The sequence below is a fragment of the Oreochromis aureus genome, linkage group 14 (assembly GCF_013358895.1).
Source record: "Oreochromis aureus strain Israel breed Guangdong linkage group 14, ZZ_aureus, whole genome shotgun sequence".
In the NCBI taxonomy this organism is placed as follows: Eukaryota; Metazoa; Chordata; class Actinopteri; order Cichliformes; family Cichlidae; genus Oreochromis; species Oreochromis aureus.
In genome coordinates, this window is record NC_052955.1 from 16446734 (window position 1) to 16468487 (window position 21754).

General features: G+C 41.5%; 2 protein-coding genes across 3 annotated transcripts; one reads left to right on the forward strand and one right to left on the reverse strand.

Annotated features, from left to right (window-relative positions):
• Positions 1-386: 386 nt before the first annotated feature.
• il12a (interleukin 12a) lies at positions 387-2675 on the forward strand. Of its 2 annotated transcripts, none has more exons than XM_031743947.2 (7): positions 387-491; positions 1096-1241; positions 1361-1450; positions 1607-1648; positions 1753-1896; positions 2008-2058; positions 2185-2675. In XM_031743947.2, exons 1-7 carry the CDS (start codon positions 467-469, stop codon positions 2317-2319), a joined length of 633 nt encoding a protein of 210 aa, XP_031599807.1. In that variant the 5' UTR covers positions 387-466; the 3' UTR covers positions 2320-2675. The 2 variants fall into 2 exon arrangements, with proteins under 2 accessions (XP_031599807.1, XP_039454227.1); XM_039598293.1 differs by lacking the exon at positions 387-491 and adding an exon at positions 922-971.
• Positions 2676-2768: 93 nt separating this feature from the next.
• si:dkeyp-97b10.3 lies at positions 2769-19357 on the reverse strand. The gene is made up of 18 exons (XM_031744008.2): positions 19244-19357; positions 18819-19124; positions 16504-16535; positions 13793-13825; positions 12517-12588; positions 11971-12000; positions 11769-11804; positions 11392-11433; positions 11249-11298; positions 10382-10434; positions 10061-10287; positions 9676-9929; positions 8076-8201; positions 7272-7407; positions 7098-7145; positions 6936-7007; positions 6502-6789; positions 2769-4393 (listed from the first exon to the last, which is right to left on the reverse strand). The coding sequence occupies exons 2-18, from the start codon at positions 18866-18868 to the stop codon at positions 4365-4367; spliced, it is 1578 nt and encodes a 525-aa protein (XP_031599868.1). The 5' UTR covers positions 18869-19124; positions 19244-19357; the 3' UTR covers positions 2769-4364.
• Between the last annotated feature and the right edge of the window lie 2397 nt (positions 19358-21754).

Consider the following 21754-nt stretch of genomic DNA (forward strand, 5'->3'; position numbering starts at 1 on the left):
TTCTCACCTAATGACAGTCCACTGACAATTTACCACCAAAGACCACAATGTTGGTTTAACCCCATGATTCATTTACTATCAGCCGCTCCTTTTTACCATCAGTTGGCTTATTTTATTTCTGTTTTCTATGATTTATTCTGCAACCAGGTCTGCAGGAATCAATAACTGTGCACCCCGCAAGCACAGACTGCTGCGGTGAATAAAATGGTACACGTGCACTGCATCTTTATAACACTGCACACTTTCTGAGAGCAGGCTGCGCAGAGCATGCGCTTAAATGTACTGAGAAATTTGCTTTAAAAAAAAATTCATTTCCCTTCATCGTCATCCATCTGTGTTGTTTTGATTTGATGCTATGCAAATGTGCAAATGCCGTCACTTGACTATACTTTGATATGTTGATGTAGGGCGGGGTCAGCATCCAGGACTGTGGGCTATATATAGTCTGAAAGGAAAGGCACTGGCTATGGATGCTGAACGAATCCCAGCTTGTGAGTGTATATCGTTTATCAAAAGTGCCCCTCATAGATGCTTCTTGTCAATCTGCAACAATCACATCGGCAAACTCCTTGTTTTTTTCCCCTAATATAAAAAAGATCTCAACGATTAGCTCACTAGAAGGTTATTCATCATTGTGGACTTTTTCACACCTTGGTACACAGGAAATGCTCTCATAAATCGCGCTTTAATTTTTCCCAGAGCTGGGTATTTAAGACTATTAATCAAAGAAAGAGAGAGAGAGAGAGAGAGAGAGAGAGATCTTTTTGCAAACTAAAACTAAAACTATTCATCATTATGTAATTTCCTAGTTGAAAGAAAACAAAAGCTTTGTCCAAGTTGAGGGAATCCCCCCCAGCTTTATAGTATATAAACCCCAGCATCATACGGAGACTGAAGCAGTGCTGATTTACCAAGCTCCGGCCAAGTTCCCTACCTGATCAGAAGCAGTCTTATGGCAAACATTCAACTATGTAAGTCAGACCGTTGCAGGATAGGCTGTTATTTAAATTGCTCTGTTGCGTGCTCATGCAAGCTGGGTGTCGTAATGCCCGTGTAGACTCATGCGTTGACGGCTGTTTCTGTCTTTCCTTGCAGACGTCGCCAGCTGTGTGCTGCTGCTGTCCCTGAGCTGGCGCACATCCGAAGCTCTCCCGGTGCCGGCACCGAGCCCGGGGACCGGCGGTCAGTGCGCCGACTTCTACAAGATGCTCCTGCTGAACATCTCAAACGCTCTGGACAGTGTGAGTACAAATCTCAGCAGCGTGTGATTTTTGCATGATTTTCCTCCCTTTGTTTTCACGTGTCGTTTATCCGCGATTATTCTACTCTGTAGCAATAATTTCTTTACTGTGTATTACAGATTTATTTGACTGATGGTATCCAATCCGAAAAAATTGAGATGAGGAGTACTGGGGACACAGTACTGGCCTGTGCACCCACTCTGACTCAGGTGAGCCTTTTCCCAAAGCAGCACAGTTTATGGCAACAGCTGTCAGCTGTGCTAATTTCAGCTCAGCTTTCACTGTGTTTTAATTGGTTGGACAACTTTAAATGACTGCAGTGTGAACATTGCTGATTTTAAATGTTTGTTTGTTTTCCTACACAGAACTTAGGTTGCGTGACACAAAGAAATTCTTCCTTCAGTGAGGTATGTCAGACACACTGTATGTTCTATAAAAAGAAGCTATGATTCATATGCATGTGTTGGTATTGTAGCTGAAACTGAACTGGTTTTTCCCATTGTTTTGACAGAGTGAATGTCTGAAGAACATAAAGATGGACCTGCTCTACTATCATGAAGAGATTGCGTCTTACCTCGGAGGTCCTCTCAAAAATGGTCCAGAGGAAATTAGACTTCTGAGCCCAATCGTGGAAATCACAAAGAATCTCACAGAGGTGTGTTTATTTTGCAATTTTTTAAAAATTGAGACATCGAGACTTCAAGGTGAAATAGTTTGACTCTCCTGGGAAGTACTTGTCTAACTAAATATTCCTCGGTTTATACAGAACTGCTTTCCACAGCTGGATGTAGAGAACCTGCCCTCAAAGGCATCAAAGGTATTTTTATATTCTTTGTTCCTTATTTACACCTTGTCTTTCAGTCTTTAGGATCACTGATCTTGAGTATTTTTTCCTGAGACCTTATGTCCTGCATTCACACTCTATCCTCTCCTGTTGTAACAGGATGACAAGAAGTGGGGCAATGACTCCTACAGCAACCGGCTGGAGATGAATAAGATGATGAAAGGCTTCCACATCAGAGCCATCACTATCAACCGAGCCATTGGCTACATCTCCTCGGGAGACCACAGGAAGTAAACGTCCTGCAACCTCTTCCACTTCAACCTCATCAAATAATAGCACAACAAATATCAAATCTCTATTATCACATCAGAACAAGCTGTCCTAATTAGTCACTACCATCTCTTTCAACTGCTGACCAAGTTCTACAATATACCTGTTGCACAACTGCCTGCACTGAAGGAAGTTTACTCAGGCATAAGCTAGCTGGTTCGACTCCAGCATCTGCATTCAGTAAGTGCTGAAGAATGTTCAAACTATTGATACGGTTAGGCGTGTGTTATAATGATTTTATTTATTTATTTATTGCATCTATTTATTTATTTGATCTCCAGTTGTGTTATTTATTATTATTTAAATAAAGTATTTTGTTATCAAGCATCAAACTTGAAGTGATTTTGATTGAAACTGTTCAACATCAGAAGTTAAGAAATGAGGTATAAAAGAAACATGTAGGAGACTTTCGGTTGTTTCCTTCAGCGCTTCTTTATTTCATCTCTTCTGCCAAAATATACACAAAAAAAAAAAAATGAAGGGAACACCTGAACAATCTTAACTTTGATTTTGGTCGCGAGCTCGAATCCTACCCTTAAAGGACAGCTGATTTTGTTTTTCACAGTATTCAGTTCTTCTTGATCTGATTTTTTCCCTTTTATTTTTACTTTGGACCTTTTTTGTGGACTTTCTAATAATATGACATAAAAAACTAAGCTGCTGAATTTCCCAAAACTTGGTGAGACATGATCAAAAGCAGGAACTATTCTGTTTTGGTGTGAATCTGGATCACTTTCCTTAAAATGATGAAACAAACAGTAATTTCACTTGTTTTATGAAAAGTCTTTGGAGAGATTCTGACATGATTTAAAAAGAAATGGAAAACAACAACAACAACAACAACAAAAACAGATTTGGAACAGGGATAAATTGGACTGTTGGTGGTATTTTTCTTTTAAGGAAACAACCCTTTTCTCTGAATGTAAACATTGTGGTTTTCTCAAATAATGTTGACACAAACATTTGCAATTGGTACCTGAAAGATTTCCACAGCTGTTCCTGCTGATTTTATAGTACTTAATCGTACCTGAGGCCTACATCTGCGAAATAATCCTCAAAAAACTGAATTAAAAATATACATTGCTTGGTTTTAGCTGCACTCACACAGGTAAAACACCTAAATTCATCCCTGAATCCAAACATGCTGCATTTTTGTTTTTCATAAAGATTTGGGAAAAAAACATTTGGGAAAAAAACAAAAAAAAAAAAAACAGAAGAAATGCATTCAAGCCTCCGGAGGGCAGGAAGTAATTCCCAGTTAAACATAATCAGCATCATTTTCTGGTCTTCTTGCACAGTTGTTTTACAGAGTCACGGTTATCGCATCAAATAAAGAACAAGTAGACAAAAACAGACACAACTGGCTTTTAAAAAAACATGAGCGACAAAGAAATGGAATCTATTTACAGGAAATAGTGCGGACAAGTTTATAAAAACACAAAAGTTTCATAGTTCAGTCTGTAATTCTGTGGACAGTCATTTTCACGTCCACGTGATATAATGCCTAATTGTTTTATAAAAATTCCCACAAGCCCAACATGCAAAAGTGAAAGAACACACACAAATGGATGGATTTTTCCAGATTTCTTTTGCAGTTTCAACACTGCAGCACCTAACATTTACATCTGTTACTGGCTACATAATTAGCTACTAAACATCTCAATGACCTCTACACCTCTGCTGGTCATTTTTTAACCTGGTTAAAAATAAAGGTAAGCTCATTCATTTGTGTATCCTTAGATACAGCACAGTCGGTTCTGTACAAACCACAGAACCCAAGAACCACAGCTGAACTAAAGAAGGGAAACAAAGGGAAATGATTCCTTTTTATGAAATGCAGAACTATAAACGAATCAGTTTCATATCTAGAAAATATTCAAGAGAGAAATGCAAACTGAAGGGAGACGTTAACTCTGCTCTGCTGTGTTCCTGAGATCCCGTCCTGAGATCGTTTCTTCCCACTGATGGAGCGTCAGATATCCAAGAGTCTAATGAAATTTATTTTCCCTTCACTTTACTGCTTCGTTGCCCATCATATCTGAAAACAACAAACAACAAATAATGAATTAAGGTTCTGTACCATCCTGTGAGTTTGAATTTTCAGCGTTCTTCACCTAAAGAGTGAAAGAGCTGCTGAGTCAAAGTACCTGGACACAGTAATATTTGTACTGCAGTACAGAGAATCGGTGGGATTGTCATGCATACTTTATTTAGTTTAGTAGCAAGATGTTTTAGCTCATCGCAATCACAACTACTCTGATGAGTTGGCCTCTGGGAGCCAGTCCCATTCTACGGTTCCTGGAAATGAGTTAGCCTTTTGTATTTTGGGTTCCCCTGTCCTAACCATGATGGGTTTTAGAACAGTTTTTTGGTTAGATGCCTGAAATAAAGTCAGTGACTAACAGAAGCTTGGGGTATTTTTACAGTTTGTTTTAGAGTAAAAGTTGTTGGTTGACAAGCCGTTTCATGATCCTTCAGACATTCACGTCATCACACTGAACATGCCTAAGTTATAAACTCCAATGTTAGCATTTTACTTTTCTCCAGGGATGACAAACTTGCGAGTCTCATTTGGTAAAAGATTTTAATTATTTACACCTATTAAAAAGTAAAAATACACTAAAAAAACCCCAAAAAACGTAAAAGTACAAGAATTGGTCAAGATTGTCTTGCTGAATGAAACACGAACAGTCATAAACTTTTATTTCCCAGTTTTGTTCTGCAATTATCCACGAACTGGAAAAGTCCCACTGTTTTTTTTATTTGTTTGTTTTCAAGGGAACCAGGTGTGGTCCTCAGTCCCAGGGTTAGCCTACAAAAATACATCAAATAAAATATGTCATCTCACTAGTACTGTATTTTTCTGGGCTTTTGGTGTATCCAGGGGATATCTGGACTAAGATTTTCCTTTCCATCAGCTAATATTTGTTTGACTAATGCAGAAAAACAAGATAAATCATCAGCAGACAATGGCTGATGGTTATCCGATGCATTTTCTCAAATGACATCCGTCTTTTGTGTTCCGTGGAAAGGACTGTTTATCTGCATGTAAACAAAGCTTGCTCAAACATTACCAGCTTATGCATACTGATAACAAAAGGCTCGTCTCTTTTGTACAGATTCTACATGAGCCTGTACAGATAGCTATTTGTATAAACTACTCTAAAAAATGAAAAGGAACACTTTTTAATCTGAGTAAAGCATCAAGTCAGTTAAAGTTCTGGGATTTTGTCCTGGTCAGTTAATCAGCAGAGGGGGTTGTTAATCGGTTTCAGCTGCTTTGGTGTTAATGAAATAAACAACAGGTGTTGCAAGAGGAGGAACAATGAGACAACCCATAAAACAGGAATGTTTTACAGGTTGTGGACGCTCATCCTTTCTGTTTTTTCACTAGTTCTGTATTCAGCTAGGGCCAGTGTCACCGCTGGTAGCATGTGGCCATACCTAGACCCTGCACGTCAGTACGTGCCTTTGCAATTGGCCGGCACAGTCTCAAGAGCATGGAGGAGATTCCAGGAGACTCTTACTTAGCAAGCTCACCCTGAGCACATGTGAGAGAGTCTGGAGAAGCTGTGGAGAAGGTTATGCTGCTTCTAACATCGTTCAGTTACCCGTTAACCGGTTTGGTGGTGGGTCAGTGATGGTCTGAGGGACGCACAGACCTCTACAGGTTAGGCAACGGCACACTGACTACAATTAGATATCAGGATGAAATCCTTGAATCAGACCCTACGCTGGTGCAGTGGGTCCTAGCTTCCTCCTGGTGCCCGGTCTCACGTGGAGAGACTATGTAGGCAGTTCCTGGAGGATGAATGCATTGAGACTCGCTGCCATGCTGCCTGACCTAAATCCAGTTGAGCACCTCTCAGGTGTTCAATGATGCCCTAGTTCAGATATGGGAGGAGATCCCTCAGGATACCAAGCATGTGTGGGTCACACAAACTACTTCCTGCAATAAAATTTTGGTAACACGGACTAGTCTCCTAGAGCATTTTTTCACTTTGATTTTTGGGGGTGTCCCTGAATTCAGCCCTCTGTAGGTTGATCATTTTGATTTTCCAAAAATTTGATTGGTTGACTTTTACATGCCTGCTCTTCATGAGCATTCACCAATGTCTTAAATGGTTTAGGTTTGCAGTGTTGTACCTTGTAATGTCTGATGAACCTCATTTGGCAAGTCATCCAGCTCCTTCACACTTTCCAAAAGGTGTCTAGCTGTGGCTTCCCCGGATTTTCTGTTCTTCCACCTCAGCAGCATCTTCAGCTTCTGCATGGTCACATCTGTCTCTGCTGTCTGGATATTATCCAGATCATTGACGGTAACACCTAGAAGGATACCCACCTGTTTCCACTCCTTCCCGAGCTGCTTGGCCACCTGCAGCAGCTGCTTCTCTGACATGTCCTGGCCCTGAGTGACTGCTGTTTTCACTCCATCTGGAGAAAGACACACATAAACACATGCGTATTTGTTTTCAGTAAGATTTTAGGCATATCTGGAATGAACTGGTGTGAACTGTTGACTTGGCCATAAAGTTGTTCATAAAGTTTTGCTGAAATCGCAGTCAGACACTTAAAGTTACCTGGCTCGTCTTGCATTCGAGTTTTTTTAAAGGCTATTTCGTCTTCTGAGGGGCTGCTGCTTCTCTGTCTGCCTATTTCAGAGACAGATATGACATCAGTTAATGTTTTCAAGCTAATCTAAAGTCTAATCAGATTACAAAAAAGTGAAAGAGCCAGCATACTGTTTGTCCTTTTCCTCGGCTTCCTCTCAGTGTTATCCACACAGTCACCTAAGGGAAGAGCAAAAGATGGACGTGGACCAGTGAATCCTCTTTGGTTTATTTGGTTTTCGGTCAACATAAACACAAACTCCCAAAAGACAAAAGTGTCTCCAAAGTGCACTCGTGCACCGGTACCTTCTCTGATGGTAGCAGACCATACAGTCTCCTCAGTGTTAATCTCTATGAGAGACAATTTAAATGGAGGGTGCTGCTCAAAGAAAGCCTCAAAGTAGCCCTTCATCTTAGTGACTGCAAGGGTGAATTTCAGTTCCTGTACAGAGACACACAGACACAACTTAGCTGTGTAGTCAGTGAAATACAAAAGCAAAATCTTATAAATGAGACCAAATCAAAAAGCACCTTTGGATGAGTCGGAACTACTTCTAGCTCCTGCTATTTTTAGATCTTTCTGTGGAAGTCCAGTTCTGACCACTGTGTCTTGTGCAGACATCAAACTTCGCTGTCAACCTGGGGAGACTTTCCCATCGTGGATCAGCAAAGATAATGAAAGCTGGGTTTCCAGCTGCGGCCAACAGACCACGTAGCATTTTCTAGTTAAAGAATCCACAGGACGGGAACATGTTTGTCTTTCTTTTTGCCACCCTGATATTCTTCTGGTTGTTTGTTATAAATTTGTCAATACAGATAATGCCACTCTAATGTCCTCAAGTATCTGAGGGAGAACATTCGGTGAAGTGAGTGAGTCTTCTTCTCCAAAAATAATATTTCTTATTAAAGAGTCACCATTTTTACACCAAGGAGGAGAAGATCCAGCTTGCCTTGCTGGCTGAACGTGGGCAGAATGGGACTAACGCTGAGCAATCAAAAAATAGCAGCAGTGCTGGAAGCCACCCTGAGGTGCACAAGGCCAAATTTAAGACGTGTAAGGTTTTTGCTTTTTGATCCACGTAAATTGCAGATTTGTTGAGAGACACACACCTGAGGTTTGATCTCTCCCTCCGGCTCGCTCAGGAGACGATACGTTCCCTCGTCCAGCTTGCACGTGGGAGGCTTTTCTATGTTAATGTAGCGAGTCTTGTAGCCCCGCACCTGATTCTTTATATCCTAGTTTAAAAAAAAAAAAACAGAGCAGGAGTTCAGTTTGTAGGCAACGATGACAGAGAAGTTACTAAACTGAGGGCGTCTCATAAGGACTCAGAGTTGAATGACGGTAGGACAGAGCCACGGGAAAACAGCAGCAATGGAAAAACACATCATACGGGGAAAAAATAATCAATGCATTTTTTAAAAATAGCTCTTTTTTTAGGTTATAATAAATGAATGACTATTCACCAGCAACATCCTCAAAAACAAACACACATGCTCACAAAACCACAAACACTTCCTGAGTGAGTTCAGTAGTTCAAGTTTTAAAAAAAAATGAAACAAACAAACAGCTTTATAGTTTTGTTGTCATGTAGCTGTCATATTTACGTGGTACACTTACAGTAATGCAAACACTATTTTGGCCACTGACATTTTTCTTTTTTTTGATATGACTCTTTGTTTTAAGAAAATGACTACTCTAATCATTTCCCTGCACAAACCCTGCGCTTCACTGTAAATAACTAAATAACAGGTGGTTTAATAAGGCCGGTAGCACAAATTGTAGCTGAAATACAAAATCCTGGAAATCCGCACCATTGAAGCCGCTGGCAGGTCGACAAATGAACAAAAAGTGGAAGCTAGGTTTCGAACAAATTTCTACAAAATTTCAATGGTGAGGTATTTTTCTGGAGTTTTGTCCAGAAAGAAGTGGCCGTGACTGAAAAACACAAGGAGACTCTTGATGGCCTCATGAATGGAATATTTCTTTGTGCTGCTCCTGCAACGAAGGTATTTTTGCTGCCGTTTTGTTTTTGAAATCTACTCAATGGAAAAAAAATTCCTCAATTGAAACAAAGAATTTACTTTTCATTTTAAGAGAAACATCATCAAAACGTTCAAAACGGTCAAAACGTCGGCCGGTCGTGTTCTTCTGAAAGTGGGCAGTTAACTGTTTGAGATCTATACACACACATATACATATGCATTTTCTATAAATGCGAAACTGATTACTGTCCTCAGTAGTCTGCGCTTAACATGTGCATTTGTTAAACATGTGTTTGTGGTCAGGTATGATCAGAAAATAACCTTTAACCATGTGCATTAGTGCAAGGTCACTGCAGTATTTCATTATGGAACAGAAACAGATACTGGGGGGGAAAAGTGCTGAATCCCAGTTACACTTTTAAGAATGAAAATAAACAAGGCACTTTTTTTAAATCAGGTCACTAAAGTTGCCAATGCCCGTTTCAAAGAAGTGTGCTCTAACTGGATGTTGTGGAAATGAAGACAAAGCTAAAGAAAGAAAACAGGATCCTGAAACCCGAGGAGGGTTTGGTTAAATTTGACCAAATTTCCAAAACCATCTGTCAGGTTTGGAAATACACACCAAGTCTACTGACAACCAAAACAGCGCTGGTTGGAGATCTTTCTGAAAAAAGGAAACCACAAGGAACATTTAAAAACAAAAAAACAAAAACAAAACACCACTTACCTTGATGTCAGATGCACTGTTTGTGCCCAGATAAACGTGGAAGCTGTAGCTGTTGTTGTCAGTGGTGAGCTGCTTGTAGACCAGAACCACCCCGTGGTGCTCTACAGCCTGGCTCGTCTGAATGATGGGACCAACGGGCGATAGGGACGTCACATTCCACTTAACGTGGCTCCCTGAGTGATCCACCGTAGGCTCGATGACTGGACGGTTGCCCTTTATGTGCAGGACACTGAATGTCATGTCATCGTCAGTATCTGTGATATAAGACAGAAAAACAACATTTTGTGTTTCACATTTAAACTGAGTAGTTATTGTTGCACTGAGTCAGAACTCTAGCTTCATTCACACAGGGTAAATGTGCTGGGTGAATGCCCTACGAGCTTACGAGCAAGGCAGATGGAGTGTGGGAACTGGATGGACTTGAGGACAGACGCATCCTTATTGACCGTGTCCACATTGAAGATGGGTCCAGCAAATTTCCAGGAGTCATGCAGAAAGGCGCCAAACTTGGACCAGGATAAGACAGAGTACCGCACAAGAACGGGCTCGGACGCTTCAAAAACCAGACCAGTGACCGAACACTCATATGTGCCCTCTCCTTCTAGCTGCACCCTGAAAGACGCAAACACAGAGTCAGTGATGCTGAGCAATCAGAGCCGAACAAAATAAACGTGAGCATGACGCATGGAGACAATGATCCACTTACTGCAACCGGCCCTTGGACAGTCTCTTCGGGGTAACCAGCTCACTGCCGTGGCTCTGTGAAAAGCAAACAACAGCAAAGCACACAGTAAGGACAGAAACAGGTAAAAGAAGCACAGAGGGGTGTGCCAAGAAGCGAGATTAATGGCTTAGCAAGCCGTCTCAAGCTTAAAATCAGAGTTTTCTGTGTCATAAAAGTGGATTTTTTTTCCAGCTAAAGCACCGTGGTAACTTAGTATGTAGCTACTAAAACAGAGAAAACACGTTCGATTAATAAAACTAATTTCGCTTTGATCTGCCGACAAACTAAATCCATCTCCACGTCTCCATTATCAGGTTTTGGAACAGTAAGCTTTAAGTTTCAGGGGTCTAATGTGTAGCCGTCACCTTAGAAATAAACAGCGCAGGGAGCGTTTTCAGGGATGTGTGATAAATCCCAAGATTAGGGATTTTCTGCAGTTTTAATCTCTGTCTTATTTTCAACAGTGTTTACAGTGTGTTACGGCCATATTTTTATGTTCTTTAAAGATTTCTAATAACCATTTTATCATCATCTGATAATATTTCTGATTGGAGTGGGCTGCGCGGGGTAATTTTGTGTGGAAAAAGAGCAATATGACCCGTGAAACACTCCTTTTTTCAGGCCTGAAGCTTAACAGAGAAATCTGATAATTGCCGCTTTGACACCCGTTATCTCCAACAGGGGTTTCAGGTTTTGTCGAGCCAGCTAACGCACAGAAAGCCTGGCTGTGTTCAGAGCGTAACCCTCTGATGAAGACAGAATTAAGGGTCACACGAAGTTAAACGGTAGCTGTAACCTCAGACACTTAAAATCGCATTTTGTCAGATAGCACCTGATTTCTGAGCTCACCTGTTGGACGGCTTTGCATCTTTCACAGCATGACTTGAAGGGCCTCTCATCTGTCAGCATACATGGGAACAAACAGGAGGTTATTCATGAGCCAGCAACACTATCGTGAGTGCAGCGTAGCGCATTACTTAGCATGGACTTACCTTTTCCATTTAACACCCCTGCTTCGGTTCCAGCACCTGGCTCTGTGAGGTAAATGAATTCTGATCGGCAACTATCACATGAGAATCTTACAGGCTGAAATTCAATTTTAAGCCTCTGAGATATCCCACAAACAAATTTTACAGCCAGTCCCAGGGTGTGTGTGTGTGTTTGCGAGAGGGTGGAGTGTGTTCAGTTACATTTTAGTTTTGATTCCTTAATTAAAAAGCCAGCTGAATCTGATATTTGTGACATAATTATGTAGTACTACTGCCAGTAAAACACAGTTGTGACCACAGACTACTCCTTAGTCATCACTAAGGTTTAGGCAGCTGCTACAAGCAGGCATGAACACCTATGTACATGTGGTGTGTCTTACTGTTTATAGAGTCTTCTGCATGGGCCTCTTCATTCTCTGGATAGGAAACAATGCAAATTGAAGGATTTAGAGAACACTCTCGAAACCAAAATGCAACACATCAGAATACAATGCCTCAAACAGTCACTTCTGTTGACTTTAAACTCAGCAGCAACACGAGGAGTCATGAAGTAGTGACTCTGGTGAGTCAAATATATCTTACCTTCCTCTTCTCCATCCCTCTCAGTGCCTCCTGTTGAAAGATTAAATGATAAGGAAAAGAAGAAGCAGGAATATTAATGGAAATAGTTCAACTTTTTGCAGCATGCATTCATTTGCTGGGAGATCTTTGAGAAGATTGCCACTTTATAAACAACACCTAATATAAAAGGTACCACCAGCAGCTTAACTTAGCACAAAGGGTAGAAGCAGGGAAAGGTCAAAACTCTGCCCACCAGCATTGTGAAATTCACTAATTAAAACAATTTATCTTGGGTTTTTTCCCCCCACCCGATGACAAAACTTCAGTAGGTGACTGCGCCAGAGTGTCATCTTAACAACAGTTTTATTCAGATTAAACAACGTGTCAGTTAACGAGTTTTAGAGGAGCTGGAAGAATACAGAAAAGGTGTTTAAATCTATCCAAAGCAAAGGTGACACTTGCAGTCTGGATCTTCATATTACCAAGGAAAACAAGAGTGTCATTTTTCTCATCGTACTTTCCAAAAAGGAAAATTATTCCGTTAAGTTATGAAAATGTGGCTCTCACCATAAGCCTCATCCTCCTCTGAATCGTCCTCTTCGTCCTCTGAGCTCTCGTCGGTGGATGTTCCTGTGTTTTCTGTTCAACAAATCGATGTGCAGAGTATGTGTTAAAAGAATTTATCTTTAATAAAGAATAAAAGAGATTCATGCCACAGCTGGCTAAACATACAGTGCTGTGAAAAAAGGCTCAAGCACCACTTATTTCTTTTTATATTGCTTCCAGGGAGCCAGACTGTCTAGTCATTTTTAAAGTGGTCTTTGGCGACGGTTCTCCTGGCTTTCTGAAAGTCTATCAAAGTGCTAAAAGACCTCATTTTCACTCTAGTTTTGTAACTTTATTTTCAGAAGAATGTTTTTGTTTGCTACAACCAACTTTTAAATTGTATATTTAGGACCTTTGTCACTAGCAGGCAGTCACAATGCTGTACCATCCCTTAAAGTAATTCTACAGTTCAGAAAACATATAACAGTATCTTGCACCAGCAAGGTGATTCTCAAAGAGCTATTAGCCAAAAACTTGGCGTATTTCATCATGACGTATTTAAAACAAATATGAGGAAACTGGCCAAAAGAAGTGGCAGAGCTAGAAAACCATCTATAGCAGATGAACAGTATCTGAAAGTCACGTCCTTAAGAAATAAGAAAAATACTTAAGAAAGGGGAAACAGGAAGAAAAACTTGGGGTATGCTAAATTACACAAGAACTGCAAGGGCAATAGAGGCAACAAAATTTGAAATATTTGGTTCAAATCATCATGTGAACAGAGGAGGTGCCGTCATAGTTTGTTGGGGATTTTGTCAAAATTGATGGAATTACGAAAGCAGAAAAGTATCATCAGACTTTGATCCGCGATGCTATGCCATCTGGAAAGAGTGATTGGGAGCAGCTTGAAAATGAAACATATACAGGCCAATGTAGTAAAAGCAAACCTGGATAGAAAAACACAGAGTGAAAACACCATCAGTCATGGACTGGCCCCCCCAGAGCCAAAGAAGAGCTTTGGATGTCCTCCAAGAAGCGTGGAGAAATATTCCTGAACACCACTTAAAGGAATTACAAGAAAGTTGGGTAAGAGAGTTCAGGTTGTGTTGAAGAATAAAGCTGGTCATCCCAAATACCGACTTTCAACTCTATTTTTGCCTCATATGTTGTATTTCCATGAGTGCTTGAACATTGCAATAAATTGCTGAACCCATTTCCCATTTTCTAAACAAAATATAAAGAAATGAGGGTTGGCTCAAGACTTTTGCACAGTACCGTGTGCTATATTTGTACTTACCTGAACTGCTGCTGTCATTTTCTGCCAGATTATCTGTAAACAGATTAGTGAAAACGTTGAGACGGCTGTTGTTTATTCAGAAAAATCTGATGCAATAATTTCAAAATGTGAGAAAATCCAAAAAAATTTATTTCCCCTCATTTTATTACTCACTACTATACATATGTCATTGTGGTTGTCATTATGGCATCATCACTACTACGGAAACTAGACTACTTTAAATGGTTTGATAACACAATCAACCTCCTCTTTAGTCATACTGCCCAGGACTTAGTGCACTAATGGCTGCAGCTGTCAGAGCGACAAAAGCTATTTAGAGTGTCTTGTTTTACATTAACCAGAAAAACAACCAGAATTCTGCAGTAAAAACAGAAACAACCAATAGTATGTAAATCGAGGGAAAGCTAAATTATTCAGACCGTTTCTTCTTCTACTTCCCCCACAAAATAAAAAGCCTATTTAAAGCACAGAAAGCCTCAAGTGCTGCTCAACACTCACGTGGTTTAAAAGTCATAAAAAAGAAAAGAAAAAAACTAGAGTGAAGCATGTGATGCATCACAAAAATAAGTACAGAATTAGAACAGGTGCAGCCCCAGTGAGAAACCTCCAGTTTTAGTTTACTTCTAGGTTCGTGCAGTGTGTGGTTCTTTATGAGGCTTCATTCATATTAGTCACCAAAAAGCCCTAAGCAGGGCTGAAGTACACCAGCCGTTTTTTTTATATATGCGTCATTCACGCCAGCTGAACCGCAGCACCCCGTGAACAACCCTGTGATAAGTGCAATGCATTAGCATTCTGGCACATTTACGTAGATGGGGTCCAAAGGAACTGCTGCTGCTCCTCTCTTCCCAGCAGCACTGACTGTCCGTGGACCGGGCCATGTGGCCGAGCGCCAGGCTGGCTAATGGATGGAGCCCCTCCTCATCTGGCCCAGAGAGTTTTATCTTAGACTAACAAGCAGATGCTGCCTTTGCAGCTCCGCTCACAGCGCCTCCCTCATCAATCTCTCTGTCTCACTTTGCTCAATCTGTCTGCCTCACCTCTCCCTGCACTCTCTTCTCCATGCCTCCCTCCCTTGTCCTCATATGCCTCCTATGGCCCATCTCATTCGCCGCTGCTGTTGCTGCTGCTGCTGTCTCACAGCTGAGCCAGCGCGCATCCCTCTTCTTTGTCGTTTGGGCATGGATGCTTCCCTTCATCAAACTGACAAACAAGGTGGCGAGCAAGTGCCCGCACAGATGCACACATGCAGATGCAATCACAAATATGCAGAGAGTGTGAGAGGCTGTGTGCAGCCTCAAGGATTTGGTTATATTGAAAGGTGTTGGCTGCCATCTGCTGGCTGAAAACCATAATACAGAAAAAAAACAGAAAGAGGTTAATGGGTTCTTTTTGTGACTTATTAACTGACTCATTGCTCCTCCAGTAGATTTAAAGCTACCAAAATAAGTCAGCTTTGTCAGATCCATACTGGAATTCATGTTTTGGAAGTATTATTTGAAAGACTGTAGATGTTTAGTGAATCTAATTATACATTTCTCCTACTTTAAATAAGACTAAACTACCAAACACTGGAAATCTGATATCCAATCAGGCTTTGAGTCAGGATCAGACTGATATCGATTTACAGTGTACCTGATATCAGAATGGTAACATACACTCGCTGGCCACTTTTTTAGGTACACCTGTTGAATCGCTTGTAACCACAATCAGCCAATCACCTGACAACAAGTCAACACATCTAGGCACGTAGACAGGTTCAAAAAAACCTGCTGAAATTCAAACTGGGCATCGGAACGAGGAAAAAAGGTGATGTACGTGGCTTTAAATATGGAATAGTTTTTCAGAAACTACTGATATTCCGGGTTTTCCTCACACAACCATCTCTAGGGTTTACAGAGAATGATCCAAAAAAGGGGAAAATATCCAGTGAGCAGCAGTCCTCTGGCTGAAAATGCCCTGTTGATGTCAGAGGTTAGAGGAGAATGGCCTCACTGCTTTGAGCAAAATTGTACCTCGTTACACTCGAGCTATTTGAATGCAAAACAGGCTACAGCGTCATCTCCCTGTTAGCTTAGAACAGGAAATTGAGGATACAATTTGCTCACTAAAACTGAAAAACACAGGATTGGACAAACATGGGCTGGTCTGATAAGTCTTAAATTCAGCTGTTACATTCAGATGGAAGGGTCAGGTAGGGCAAAAACAAGATGAAAGCATGGATCCATCCTGCCTGGCATCAACAGTTCTGGCTGGTGTAACATTTTCCTGGTTGGTGACCATCCCTTTATGACCACACTGAACCTTTTTTGTCCATATCACAAAGCTCAAATTATCTCACACTGGTTAATTAAACATGATTGTGAGTTCGCTGTATTGAAATGGCCTCCACAGTCACCAGATCTCAAGGTAATAGAGCAACTTTGGCTCGGTGTAACGAGAGATTCAAATCATGAAGCAGCAGCTTTCCGGCCTTTCATGCAAATGATATGAAAACAAGGACGGCACACAGTGAAAGGGGAGCCAGCTGGGAAAATATAACAAAAGGACGAGTAAAACAAAATACAAGAAGTGATAAATAGATGAGGTTGCAAACTTTTCAAATAGCAAGAGAAGCTATTACATAACAACTGAGAGCTCAGAGAAAATGAAAGCATGAAGAGCTGCTGAAAGAGAGGGGGCAGGAAAGCAATGAAGCGGCTGGTGTTTACCTTTGTTCTCAGGTGCGGGGATATCGCCGTCTCTGTAAGGCAGAAGAGATAACATTCAGACAAATATAAATCAAACAGCCTTGTAAGATTCAAAGTGCTTTTTTATTTATTTTTGTTTTTAAAATTGTGCAGCTGCAGGATCACGCAGTAGCCAGTACTTCTCCTTTTCTGTACGGCTGAGTAAATCAGTCAAAGAGGAAGTGTGTGGCTAAACGGCCTGCATCACACTTTCTCACGAAACTCCCTTCTCTTAAACACTTTCAAAGCAGTGTTGATAGCAAAGGAAAGAGCTAAGGAAACATACGGGCTGGGTCTGTTTCCTATTCAACAACTCAGGTTGGACTCTTCATTTATGGCTTTATCATAGGACAGCATCAAGCAGAGCGTAAATATGACTATTTTCAGGGCCATTGTGTAACATTATAATCATACAGTGTTAGCTGGCTAATTATTGAGTTTAAGCACTTTGTTACTTTGTCCTACACATATTTATGCACATGACAAGTTTTATCAAACTTAAAAGAAAGACTAATAAACAGATCGCACCACAATAAACATCGCTGCAAGCATCTGCAGCTCTGTACTGCTCCTATATTCTTCTTAATACTGCAATAATATATTCAGTGACAGCACCCAGACTTAGATATCAGATACCAGTCTTCCTGACTGTCCAGGAATGTTATAAACAAAGCCAGACATGAACGCTGTCCAAGTGTTCGTATATGCTGTGTGAAGACTGGAGCAACCTGTTGATGCAGTCAGAGCTTCAGCAAGACGAAACACGCCTGTGAGCCATCAAGGGTAAAAACAAAACGAGACAGCCAACCCCACAAGAAGAACGAGTTCACCACCAGCATGTGTTAAAAAAAAATAGGTCAGCCTGTGTTTTTTCCTGTCTCACTCTCCCTCTGCTCCAATTATATCCAAATGAAGCAAATGAATCAGGAAACCTGAATTATTACCAAAGATCAAAAAGTGATATTTTATTTCTTTTGCTTGGCGGCTGTTTCGCCTGATAAGGAGCTGAGGCTTTCCTTTGTTTTTAAACATCTGTCCAGGAAGCTGAACTTTTTTCCCCTCTCTCTCTCTTTCTCTCTTCAAGGTCATCTCATTATCGCCTCTGCCATACAGTCTCACCACAACACCACTGGGGTCATTGCCATGGTAATGGTAATCATCTCTTCCTGTATGAGTCCTCATGCCTCCAATGATCTTACATGTTTGAAAAATAAAAACATACTCGGTAACTCAAACTTCTCTGTGGTTTGTCTGTTTGTTTCTGCTTAAAGATAAAGCCCGGATCGTGTCACACTCGCAACAGCTTCCCACAAACAGCTCACAGAGGAGTGCGTTTGTGTATAGATAAACAACTGTCACATAGCACCAGCAGTGGAACAAAAGAGCTGCCGCCCTTTGTTTCGGTCATTTATTGTCCATACTTTACTGCTTTTATTGCATTTACAGCAGGTTAGAAATCTCTAATCAAATCATAAAGTGAAAGTTGGCCTTTTCCTGCTATAGCCTCACAAACAAAGCTAGAGGTGAAATTAATTTCTATCACATTTAACAGATTCATAGATCTATAAGGTCTTTTAGCATCTGATCATGTGTTTGGGGACTTTTCCTGCCGGGTGGGGCATGATGCCGTGCGAGTAACCCGATAGCTCCAATGACAATGAGTCATCAGTATCACTTCACCTGTCTGTGGCTCACGGATGAACTGATGATGAATATAACCGAATCACTAAAGACAACTGTATAAATTAGAAGAGGACAATCGGTTAAAACCCGCCAAATAATAATATCTCAAAGCATCACCAATCCGTGGGCACTGTCGTGTTTCGTTCTGCGCTGCACTGTAATGTGAGGCTGCGCATTAACGTGAACAAAAACCGATGCTTTTTGTGTGTATTTAATTGAACTAAACTGTTGCATAAGCTTTGCTTTACAGCTTCAGCTTTGGCACGCGCTACCAACTCGCTCGGTGATACGTTGTTGTCACACACAACGTTTAACAACAGCGGCGCGAGCGCACAGACACCAACAAAGAGATTTTAAACAGACCGTGTTTGCAACGAGGAAGCGAAAACTAGGCAGACATATATTGTTGTTGTTGTTGTTTCATGAAATGCACGAGCAGATGAGCCCCGAAAAGAATACAGCGACAATGACTCCCACTTCCTGTGCGTGGGGGACGCGAGATTTTTTTAGCTCTGCATCCACGCCGATTCGCCCAAAACTGTTCACGATTGAAAAACACAAACCGCCGCGGATCGCGCACAGCAACGCTTTCGACTGATCTAGTACCAACTTACCCATCCTCGAGGTGGCAAGCCGCACCGCAGCTGGCCATCTCCGCCACCATCCTCCGTCTGTGGCCCCGTTATGCTTTCTCTTCTTCACTAGCGTGCAGCGGCTGCGCGTAAAAAACACCTGGGGGGCAACATGAGCCTCTCACCGGCAGCGATCGCGTTCTGGGTTAAAGCGCTAAGCATTAATTGGTGGAGACCTCTTTGGCGGCAGAACTGATTTCACATCATGCGTCCCGCAGATTGGAGCATCTTCTCTTTAGCGAGACAAAACAACTCGGTTTGACTCCCCCGGAAAAGCCGCTCACTTTCCTAAAATCCACAAAAAGGAAACATCAGAGTCCCTTTTTTTTCGTGCAGCCTAAATGTGGGATGCTTTCCTTTCTTTCATGAAAAACGTGCTTGTGTGTAAAAAGAAAAAAAATACAGACCACAGATCTTTACGTCACTGGACCATCCGCAGGTCTTGAGAAGCGCCACTTTCAGGATCAGCGCTGCTGCGCAGTTGCGCAGTTGCGCATGAATGTGGGCGGGCCTGCAGCATCCCGCCACAGCTCAGGCTTTGTGGAGTCTTGTTGATGATTTACAGCCACACTAACGCTTATTAAATAAGCGAGCTGCACAACCTGTGAGAAAGAAATGTTTACTGCTGGAAGCCTCAGACTGTCTGAATATGAATAACGGAAGATAAAAACCACACCGCTTAACTTTCAGGACATGCACAGAGTTTCCACATGCAGAGGCCACCTTTTTGCATGAGTAAGCACAGCAGAGGGTCGGTGTGACAGAAGGAGACAGAGGGTCCCCTGAAGCGATCCTCAAAGGTATTGAAAGAGATAGAAGGTGGTGATGATGACGATGATGAAGCACAGTTAGAGGTTTATTCTAATCACTTATGTAATAAGTAAAACAAAGTGTATAATGAGAATAGTGGGAGCTGGACGGTTACTTGGTTTACTTCAAAATAAAACAGGCATTTATCTGAGAGATGTTCATTGCACTGAAAGGAGCAACCAGCTTCCCGTGGTGCAACTAGGTCACTTTTGAGCGGGAAAAAATACATCTGCATTACAGAGAGGTAACCAGCAGATGTCGCATTAGACAACAAAACAAGAAGCACATTCCAACATGATTGATGCACGTCTTTGATGTGAGGACTGATCACTGTCATCATACCATAAAGTTACAGTGGAATCAGATCAGAGAAGTTCAGCGTCCTATGGTGGATCTAGGCTGGCCAGCAGGAAGAGCAAAAAAAGGGAGGAAGGGCTCTGTGTGTCTGTGAGATGTCCGGTGGGAGGAATGAGTGAAGGATGAAGGGCTTTCTTATTGATCTTCAAAGCACCTTTCTCCTCCCTCCATCCACTCACCGAGTTTGACAAGTGGATGTGTGGTTTACAGGCAACAGAAAGGAAACACAGAGAGGGAGAGATGCCACAGACTAATGGGGGCATTATCCTAGTCTCAGAGTCTAAAGGGAGAGATCAGCTACTCCTCGCAGGGGTGAGACGATATCCCCAATACCTCAGGAAATCAGAGGAGATAAAGCAGAAGTGGTGGAAAAGAAGGGTGAGAGAAGTAGAGGACAGGGAAGGTCAACTTGATGAGAAGATAAGAAGAGATGGGGGAAAAAAGAGAAAATATAATAGGAAAAAGGGGTCAGTTAAATAGGTTAAGATGTAAATCATAAGAGCGGGAGGCACAAGACTTAAACCTTTAACTCAATTATTCACTCGAGTTGCAAAAACTTATAATTTAATAATGGCTAGTCTGGTATGAGAGGTCATTCGACCTGACTTGAGACAAAAAGCCGAAGAGGCTGGATGTCAAATCACAACAGCAGTCGCCTCAAGGTGCTAGATGAAGATTCGATGACCACACCTGGTGTGGTTTCACACTGACAGAGTTAGCTGTGTTAGCGTTCTGCAATTTACTCTTTCGCATGTCAGAAACCAATCCAGTATCAGAAAAATGATTATTTTGAACTCATAATGCTGCTGCAGTAAAAGTTGTTAAGACATTTGACCTCATGGTGGAGCTAGAGGAAACACTAGAAGAATATCAGTCAGTGGGACACATTGTGGGAACTATGAAATGCATCTATCAAATTATATGTCAGGCCATGTAGAAGTTACTGACATATTTTAATGGTTAGATGGAAGCTTTGACCTCATAGTGATGAGGAATATTTAAAGTATGATGAAAGTCACTCAGTATGTTTCAGCTGCTGGGGATCTTGCCTGAAGTTACAAAGGGGCATCTGAATCCAGACTTAAAAAGCTCTGTGGTGCTTTTTAAGTCTTGATCAGAGCGGTGGAGTGATGGACCAGGCAACAGGTGACAGAGCAATGCTGCCATCTAAAACGCCTCATCACCAGCTACTAAAAATGCTGAGCTGTTGCACAGAGGCACTTTGGGCATGCAGTGTGGATTGTTGCCATTCTGGTAATTGCACTGTTGTAACTATTATACTAAGCAGGGAGGGGAGGTTAAAAAAAATCAAAGCTTTGAGTCTTGATCTTAAAAATAGGTACTGGGAAAGCATCTGACTTTCATTCCTCTGTGACTCAGTTAAGACAGTGTTTCACTGTATGAGTGTATGTGTGTGTAATATGACAGGGCTTTTTTAATATAGACCCACCAACCAGTTTGGAAACCATGATGTCACACACCCTCGGGGGGTAATACGAGCCCTCAACGTGCCGACTCATTATCCATCATGTAGATACTTTAAACAACACACACACACCAACCTGATGAAGCACATATGAAGATGCTTCATCAGGGTGGAGGGAAACTCATACCTTGGTGCTCAGACTTTCCCCTTTATGACATACATAAAAATACACGAAAGGTGTTCTGACTCTGCAGATGAGGAACTTCATATCTTTCTGTTTAAATGGGCCATTTTGCCAACAGGGCCAGTTTATCACATGGAAAGA